General features: G+C 47.8%; 1 protein-coding gene across 1 annotated transcript; it reads right to left on the reverse strand.

Moving 5' to 3' along the window:
- Positions 1-613: 613 nt before the first annotated feature.
- LOC147959376 (uncharacterized) lies at positions 614-1,351 on the reverse strand. The gene has a single exon (XM_087536308.1). It carries the CDS (start codon positions 1,349-1,351, stop codon positions 614-616), a length of 738 nt encoding a protein of 245 aa, XP_087392434.1.
- Positions 1,352-9,924: the final 8,573 nt, after the last annotated feature.

A 9,924-nucleotide genomic window follows, 5' to 3' on the forward strand; every position in this document is an offset into this window, starting at 1 on the left:
TTATGGCCATAGCTCCTGCTGATACATGGACAGTGCAAAAAGCCTGCTGGAACTGGTCCCATGTAACATTGGCTATAGGATAGGTGACAGTGTAATTCTCCCACCATGAGGTTGCTGGTCCATCCAATTGGTGCGCGGCAAAACGCACCCTCTCAGCATCTGTGCATCCTGCAGTGGTTAACTCCCTTCCAATCCTGCGGAGCCATTCATCTGCCACTATCGGCTCGGTGCTACTAGAAAACACCGGTGGCTGCAACCTCAGAAAACGGGCTAAGTTGTCAACTGGGGGTGGTGGTGGTGGGTTGTTGTTGTTGCCTTGGTTCTGAACTAACAACTGCATCAAGGTATTCTGCTGCTGGATTAACTGAGTGAGCTCCAGTGGAAAGGTAAATCCGGGGTCACGTCTTGGAGGCATCTGAGGGTTTAGAGGGAAGAGAAATAGAATAGAATGAGGTCTAGTGAGAAAACACTACCCATATGCACATGAGACAAACACAATCATTTCACTCAATCAATCAAGCAAGGGCTTACAATCGGTCTAGAACTATCGTTACAAAAGTGCTCGGACTATACTATATACATGGTGGAATACTACTACTGATATGGTGGTCGACTAGAAAAATTGATCGGTCGAAGACTCCATGATATCCGCTCCAGCTTCATCAACATAGTCATCATCGCTATCGTCGAGGTCCGAGTCGGTGTCGTTGATGATGATGTAGTTCTCCGGGCAAGTGGAATCGTCGTTTTCTCCTCCTGGCGCAGGGTCTCCCACGAATACTCGTAGCTTCCTTGTCAGATCATCATTCATCTCCACTAGTATCGTCATTTCCTCCTCGTATCCATCACGTGTAGACTTGAGTTCTTCCTTCAGTTTCGTAATCCTTGTCATCGCCTTCTTCAGATCTATCATGCCTGCGCACATCTGGTTCTCCTGGCGACGTATGTGCTGGTTTAACTCCTGGATGAAAGCTGCAATGGATCTATCCTTCCTGGTGCTAATCATCTCCCATTGCTCATCTCGGCGCCCACAAATATGGTAGATAGTATCTTTGAGATCCTTGTGGTAAACTTCTCCAATGAGTCCCATGGTGATGTGGGCTGCCATACTCTTTCCTAGACTCCAGGTTGGTGCATCAAAGGAAAACTCTATGGGCTCTGTAACTGGCGTAAATGTCCTTCCTGGAACTTGAACTTGAATCATCCACTGCTCCTCTTCTGGTAAAGTGGCATTGTAAGTCCCGGTGAAGCTTGATATTCCAATGTTCAGGTACCTAGTGACTTCCTTCAAGTGGCGTCCAAAAGGTGTGTCTTCATCCGGTTGTGCAAACTTGTTCCTTGCGTCCGCCATCCTAAAGAGTAGAAAATGGAGAGGAGTCAGAAATGAGAAGAGAGTAGTGATCTAGGGCATTAGCTTAGTGGTCGTGTCCTACAGTCAGCGTGTGCTCTGATACCATCTTGTAGCGACCAGACCTCAAATAGTCTGATCTCTATGCATCAATGTCATCCCTAGATCGGTAATGCTGACACGCACAGTACTTGAGGATTTATAACAGAGTAGCAATCACACACTTATTACATCGAATGTCTCAAAAGAGAACTTTTACAATAAATATGGCTTAAGGCCATCTAATACGATAACAACGGAAGGCTTGGAAGATAAGGTGAGTCCATCAACCACATGGTAATCCAAGAACTAGATACTCAAGATGTCCAGAACCGGGGACACGACTAACCATGATTAGTTTGTACACTCTACAGAGGTTTGTGCACTTTTCCCCACAAGACTCGATCTCCTCCATTGGATTCCTCGCACTACATAATGTTTGAGAAATGGATGACCGAGACACAGTCTTTCCGAAGAGGTCCCCTTAACCGATAGATAGGCCTGTACACCTACAACCCCCTACATCTGCTAGCCCATCATGGAAAGGTTTCCCACAACTTACTCAACTATGCCAAAGCCCATAATGGCATGTGGCTGCATACGAAAGTTTCTAGCATGAATAATCTTATGATCCCTTTGATCTTGGGTGGCAGTCCATAGGAGAATCACACGGTACCCCGGGATTTCCAAAAAAATACATGCAATCACTGGGTTCCCCAGGTGCCTCAATCCACCCAGATGTGTATTAAAGTTGCACCTTAAGTTAACCATTAATTAACAACTCACATCTGTCATGAATACACTCAAACCCAAACCACGTCTACGAGCATAACATAGCAATATAAGCAACGTAGAAGTAACTCCCAAAGGTTTGATAATGAACAGGTGAATAGGTACTACCTCATCTACTTCCCAACCCACAATTTATTCAGATCCTAACCATGCAACTGTTTGAGGATAGATCTAATGCAATAAAACTGGGTAGTAAAGAGGTATGATCAAAGTGTTAGTTGCCTTGCTGATGATCCATGAAACCTACAGACTCGTAGTAGCACGCTTCGCACTCTGGGCACTCTATCGCAATCAAACAAGCATATAATAATCAATCAAGCAAAGAGGCACGAGTAAAACTCAAATAAGAAGATATAGCCAGAAAATTCAACTTAAGAACTCTGGTTTACAAAAAGAATCAAAACAAACGAAGCAACGAAACTAAAACTGCGAAAGAAACAAGCTTTGTTTACTAATTTGGACTAAAGTCAAATTTTACAGTAGCAAAACTTGTTTAAGTTGATTAAACAGAAAGAGGGATTCGAGACGAAACTCTAGGTGCTTGAATCGCCTGATTCCGATAAACGAGTGAAAAGTTATACTAAAACGAAAATCGGATCAGAAATCGCGATCGAAAATAATCACGAAAAATCCGAGAAAAAAAAACAGACTAACGAACGAACGTGAGGTTTCCTGGCTAGGCCACCTCAGAGGAGGTCTTGCATTTTTTGCCTCGCGAGGCTTGGACCCTCGCGAGGGTCTTTGATGCTTTGTTGGTGAAGATGGGCCGTACGGCCTGCTGGCTTAGCCACGCCGTGGGCCGTAGGCAGGTGAGTCTGGGGACCTCCGTTCCCAGGACGCCGACAGTAGCCCTCGGGCCCAAGGTGTGCTCGGGCTTGGCTTCGCGGCGAAGCCAAGGGCCAAGGACGGAGCGCCGTGGGCCCCAAAAGCCTGCGGCCTCGATTGACACATGGTTGTTGATTGGACATGGGTGTCTCCGCTTCCCCATGCTGCCCTTGAATCTGTCTGGCTATGCGGCCCCGCCTCTTACACAGTTATTCTTCCTTCACCACGCCCGGCTCTTGCAATCTCCCTGCTGCCTCGACGCCCTGCTCCGCCTTCTCAATCCGACCTGTGCTCCGCCCGCTTCACCACCATGGCACCGAAACAAGCCAAAAAGGGGAAGAAACCTCTGTCCTCGCCAACAGCGCCTCCATCCTTCGAGCCGGCGCTTGGCCGACCTCGGGTGCTCAACGATGAGGCCATGGACAAGGTGCGCCCCATGCTTGCCTCCAGTTTCAACGAGTGGGGGGAGACGCCGGCTTGGCCCGCGTCTCACACCAGCATGGCTCGGGCAGTTACCGAGGTTCCGATCTTCCTTGGTGCCCTCTGGGCTGGCCTGATTCCTCCCTTCTTCGCCTTCTTCAATGCGGTGCTCGAGCACTATCAAATCCACATGCTCCATCTCGATCCCCAGGCTGTGACCCTTCTCGCCGTCTTCGCCTTCGTGTGCGAGGCCATGGTGGGCATCGCCCCCTCCGTGGAACTCCTCCACCACTTCTTCTCGCTGCATCTCACCAGTCCCCGGCAGAGCTCACGGTGCGTGGGTTTCCAGGCCGTGACTGCGACAGCAGGTGCGGGGATCGACATCGAGCTCCCTTCCTCCACGAGCGAGTTCCGTCCGCGATGGGTGTTTGTTGACGCAGGCGTGCTCAACTGTAACACCCCGGATATGATTTACTCAATATGTAACCCAACTCTTGCCATTTCCAGCGTTAAGTTATTTTATTTTCTCGGGTTCGGGTTTTGTCTCCGTGCGTTGTTGTCGTTTTCATGCATCTCATATCATGTCATCATGTGCATTGCATTTGCATACGTGTTCATCTCATGCATCCGAGCATTTTCCCCGTTGTCCGTTTTGCATTCCGGCGCTCCGTTCTCCTCCGGTGGTCATTTCTACCTTTCTTTCGTGCGTGGGGATTAAACATTTCCGGATTGGACCGAGACTTGCTAGCGGCCTTGGTTTACTACCGGTAGACCGCCTGTCAAGTTTCGTACCATTTGGACTTCGTTTGATACTCCAATGGTTAACCGAGGGACCGAGAAGGCCTCGTGTGTGTTGCAGCCCAACACCCTTCCAATTTGGCCCAAAACCCACCAAAACCATCTCCATCATCTAGAGCGTTTGATCACGATTGCGTGGCCAAAAACCGCACCTCATTTGGACACTCCTAGCTCCCTCTATGACTATATAAAGACCCCTCCGAAATTCTCCTTCTCCTTCCCCCCGAAACCCTAGATCCATTCTATCCGCCACCGCCGGACAAAAAGCCGCCGACGGACATGTCCGTTTCCACCCGCCGCCGCCACTTGGCGCCGTCTGATTCGCCCGCTCCCGCGGCCCACATCGCCGGCCCGCCGAGCCCGAGCTGGGCCCCCGCGGCCCACACGTCCGCGCCGCCGCCCCGCCTTCATCCTCTTCCCCGTGTGCCGCCACCGGCCGCCGCGCCGCCGCGGATCCACGCCGCCGGCCACCGCCTCCCGGCTCGCTCCGGCCGCCGCCACCGCGCCGCAGCGCGGGCCCGCCGGTGCCTCTTGCCGCCGCCTCGCCCTAGCGCCGCCCCGGCCCCTGATCCGGTGAGATCCGGCCGGCCCCTGCTTTCCCGATGAGCTCCGGCGTCCTCCAACTCCATCCCCGGCGATCCTTGTTTTGCGTGCTCCGGCGAGATCCGATCCAGATCTGGAAAACCCTAGGGGTTGACCCTTTTTTTTACCAAGTCCCAGTTTATTTTGCATACTTTGACCTGCTACATCTTTGCATCCGTAGCTCCGTTTTGGGCATATAGCATATCAAAATGTTCGTCTCAGAGAGCACATCATTTCATCTCATTGCATCATTTTCATTTGAGTTCATCTTGATGCCCGAAATGCTGTTGGAAGAGTGCTATTTGAGATAATTGTCAGATCTGCTGCTCCAATTAGACATTTGTCATTTTTTCCATGATTATTGTGTGCATGATATGCCCCTGAGCTCTACATGTGTTTTGTTATATGTTTTGCCATCTTTCCAGAGGTGCAACCCATGTATTTTTGTGATGTGTGTGGTGACTAGCACAAGCTTGCAAAGTGGTGCATTCGTTAATGCTGATTTCAGGGACTTAGCAATTCCACTAAGTCCTTGATTTGTTTATCTCAATATGCCATATGTTCATGTTGTTTCCTAGTGATCCGTGCCTCTTTTGAGGATGATCAGTAAGGATGTTTTGTTAATCTTGTAGTGCTCTATCCATCCATGTCTTTGTTTGCAATTATGGAGCACCCTAGCTTGAGTCAATCGAGCTCTACTTTTGCTATTTCGTGAATCTGGGCAGATTGTCTACTTGTTAGCGATTTTGCCGAGGATGTTGTAGTTGATCCATGCATGCTATGTTATTGTTCTTGCCATGTCTAGCTTGTATAATGTATATTATTGATGGGTGTATGCTTAGATTGTCATGACTTACTCTGTAGTGAGTGCATCGAGCTCGTAAACATGCCTACTTGATATCTGATTTTGCATGTCCCAGTTTTCACAAAGTCTGAGAACTGATTATGTTTTTGCCATGTTCACATGCTTGCAAATGTACTTTCTGATCCACTTTGGCTCAAGGTCACTAAGGGTATTTTGTTAAGATCTTTGAGTAGCTCCATGCCATGCTTTACTTTGCCATGTTCAGGCCCTGTAGCATATAGTTTTCATGCTCCAAAGTGTGCTACCTGATCTGGGATTCCAGACAAGTGTTAATTTCACTAAGTCTGAAATCTGTTTACCAAATGCATTTTTGCCATGCTTGTTTGAACCTGTTAATGGATGAATTGGCCGTAGCTCAGTGTTCATATTTTTTTAATCTTCATGAATGGATCCTTGCCATGTATTTTGTTGTGATGTTTGAGTGCTGTAGCATGTTCATCTTGTTGCATTTAGATGGCTACTTGCTGTATATCGCAGACCGGTGCCATATTTGTATTGCTTGCCATTTCCAAACCGTAACTCCGATTCCGGCGTTCTTTATATCGTTTTCAAGAAATTTCATCTCACCTTTACAGTGGCACACTTGGATTTCCAAGTTGAGGCCAGGTCCATTCATTCCTTGTCAAATCTTGCATATGCATCACATATCGCATCCCGCATAGCATACCACGTTTGCATCATGTTGTTTGCGTTTTCCCGTGGTTGATTGTGTCCTTGTTGCTTGTTTGTCTTGTTTGGGTAGAGCCGGGAGACGAGTTCGCTAACGAGGAGCCCGTTGAGAATTCTTGTAGCTCTAGTTCTTCTTCCACGGATATTTGGTTTGAGATTGGGATTTCTTACCGAGTATTCGTTCTTGATTCGTACCTTGTTGATTTATTCCTCTACCTAAATTCTAAGTGGCTTCTCAATTTATGGATATGTGACCATTTCAAGTGGAATGCATTCGTTCATTTTGTTCGGATGTGAAGACTATATGTTGCAATTTCAACCCGTTGGATTCAGCTTCATTTTATCTGTCAATGTGCTAACGGTTGTCACCCTCTTCGGGATGGCTCCCGCTAAGAGCAGCAATCAGAATCAGAATCAGGATCCGCCACCACCTCCACCTCCACCTCCTCCGGAGGCATGGCAAGCTGTGATGGCCGCAACCAATGCAAACACACAGTTGATCATGCAAATTCTTCAAGAGCGCAATCAAGCGAACCAAGGCAACAATCAGAATCACTTTGCTACACTCAACCAGTTCCTTCCTAACGGGCCAAAGACTTTCAGCAATTGTGTTGAGGCAACTGATGCTAACGATTGGCTTGTGGACTTGTGCAAGCATTTCGAGTGCAGTAACGTCAGGCCTGAGGACTTTGTCAAGTTCGCTTCCTTCTAACTCAAAGACCAAGCTGCAGAATTGTTCCAGCAGTACAAGGATTCTAGAGGATGCCGTGTGATTACCTGGGATGAATTCCGTCAAGACTTCAAAGCTCATCATATTCCTTAGAGCGTGGTTGAAAGCAAGCGTGAGGAATTCCGCAACCTAAAGCAAGGTTCTTTGTCTGTCTATGACTACAACAAGTTGTTTCAGAAGCTCGCCCGCTTTGCTAAGCAGGACGTCCCTGACGAGAAGAGCATGATATACTAGATCAGGGGTGGTCTCAGAGAAGAAATTCAGCTAGCTCTTGTCCTCTTTGAGCCCTTGAGGTACGATGAGTTCTACAACATGGCATTAAAGCAAGAGGCTGCTCAACTGAGGTGTGATGCTTCCAAGAAGCGATTCAGAGATGCTACTCCTTCTTCCTCTACTCAAGTGGCCAAGCAGTAGAAGTATTGGCTTCCTCCTCCTCCGTTCCGTCAGCCGTATCAGCAGAAGAGCAAAGGTGGCAGTGGATCTTCCCACCCACCCAACCCTGGCTTTCAGAACAAGACTTCGTCTCAAGCTCCAAGATCGAGTGCTCCGTATCACCGTCCGCTTTCAGAGGTCACGTGCAACAAGTGCCAACAGAAGGGTCACTATGCCAACAAGTGCTTCAATCAGAGGCGTCTCCCTCCTCCTCCTCCTGTGAGATTGGCAAGTACAGCTGCAGTCAAGCATAACCCCAAGTACACCAAGGTTAACATGGTGAATGCAGCTCAGGCAGAGGATTCGTCAGATGTCATCATGGGTAACCTTCCTGTTAACGATGTTCCTGCAAAAGTTCTTTTTGACACTGGTGCATCGCATTGTTTCATCTCGAGACCTTTTGCATCTAAACATGGGTGGTATTCTCAAGTTATGCATAAACCGTTAGCAGTTGTCTCTCCGAGTAGTTGTTTGCTCACTAACTACGAGGTTCCGGATATTTCTATCTCGATGGGTGATTTCAAGTTTCTGGCTTCTCCAATGATCCTTGGTAACTCGAATATTGATCTTATTCTCGGGATGGATTGGCTTTCTAAGCACAAGGCTCAGCTTGATTGTGCAGCCAGGCAGATCCAATTGACTCATTCATCTGAGGATGTAATTGTCTTTGCTGCTCGGGATAATACAATCCGTCTGTTTTCCCTCAATGAGAAGGGTGAACTGGATGCCATCTCGCAAATTCCAGTTGTTTGCGAATATCAAGACGTCTTTCCAGAAGAGCTTCCAGGAATGCCTCCACACCGGCCAGTTGAATTCGTCATCGATCTCGAGCCTGGCACGAAACCAGTGTGCAAGCGTCCTTACAAGCTTGGACCTGAAGAGTTGAAGGAGCTAAAGAAGCAACTCGATATTCAAGAGAGAATGGGTCTCATCCGACCTAGTTCTTCTCCGTGGGGTTGTGGTGTTCTTTTTGTGAAGAAGAAGGATGTAACGGACCGACTTTGTGTTGATTACCGTCCATTGAACAAGAAGACCATCAAGAACAAATACCCACTTCCCAACATCAATGAGCTGTTCGAACAACTCAAAGGTGCCCAAGTATTCTCCAAGCTTGATCTCCGTATGGGTTATTATCAGATTCGAATCCGTGAGCAAGATATTCCCAAGACGGCTTTCAAGACAAGCTTTGGTTCATATGAATACACTGTCATGTCTTTTGGCCTCGTCAACGCTCCTCCGACTTTCTCTCGCATGATGAACTTCATCTTCAACGCCTACACCAATGACTTCGTTTTGGTCTATCTCGACGACATTCTGGTCTTTTTGAAGAACAAGGAAGATCATGCCAAGCACTTGCGTTTGGTACTCGATAAGCTGAGGGAACACCAATTCTACGCCAAGTTCTCCAAGTGCGAATTTTGGCTCGATGAGGTTCTTTATCTTGGTCATATCATCTCTGCCAAGGGCATTGCGGTGAATCCGGAGAAGGTGTCTGCAATTGTGAATTGGGAACCACCTCAGAACGTGAAGCAACTCCGTAGCTTCCTCGGTCTCGCAAGCTACTGTCGAAGATTCATTGAAAACTTCTCTAAGATCGCGAAGCCTCTCTCAAATCTTCTCCAGAAGCACGTCAAGTACGTTTGGTCTCCGGAGTGTGACATTGCTTTCAACACTTTGAAAGAGAAATTGGCCACTGCTCCAGTTCTGACTCCTCCTGATGAATCCAAACCGTACGAGGTCTTTTGTGATGCCTCTCTCCAAGGTCTCGGTGCAGTGTTGATGCAAGAGAAGAAACTTGTGGCTTATACCTCTCGTCAGTTAAAGCCCAACAAGAAGAACTACCCCACTCATGACCTCGAGTTGGCGGCAGTGGTGCATGCTCTTTTGACTTGGAGACATCTCTTATTGGGAAGAAAAGTGGACATTTTCACTGACCACAAGAGTCTCAAGTACATCTTCACTCAGCCTAATCTCAACCTCAGGCAAACTCGATGGGTCGAAATGATTCAAGAGTATAATGCGAGTATCGAGTATACTCCAGGCAAGGCCAATGTGATTGCTGACTCATTGAGCAGGAAGGCTTATTGCAACAGTCTGATTCTCAAGCCTTATCAACCCGAGCTTTGTGAAGCTTTCCGCAAACTTAATCTGCAAGTTATTCCTCAAGGTTTCCTCGCCAACCTTCAAGTCTCTCCTACCTTGGAAGACCAGATTCGCCAAGCTCAGCTTCTTGATGCTATGGTGAAAAAGGTGAAGATTGGGATTGCCAAGAGTCAACCCAAGTACAAGTGCTACCGCCTTGATGACAAGGATACTCTCTTCTTCGAGGATCGTATTGTTGTGCCCAAAGGTGACCTTCGTAAAGTGATCATGAATGAGGCTCACAATTCTCTCCTCTCCATCCACCCTGGGAGCACGAAGATG

The sequence above is a fragment of the Triticum urartu genome, chromosome 7A (assembly GCF_056163025.1).
Source record: "Triticum urartu cultivar PI428250 chromosome 7A, HENAU_Tu73, whole genome shotgun sequence".
In the NCBI taxonomy this organism is placed as follows: Eukaryota; Viridiplantae; Streptophyta; class Magnoliopsida; order Poales; family Poaceae; genus Triticum; species Triticum urartu.

Excerpts from the sequence above, each read along its gene's own strand:
- LOC147959376 (XM_087536308.1), bottom strand. The coding sequence starts at position 1,351 with ATGGCGGACGCAAGGAACAAGTTTGCACAACCGGATGAAGACACACCT.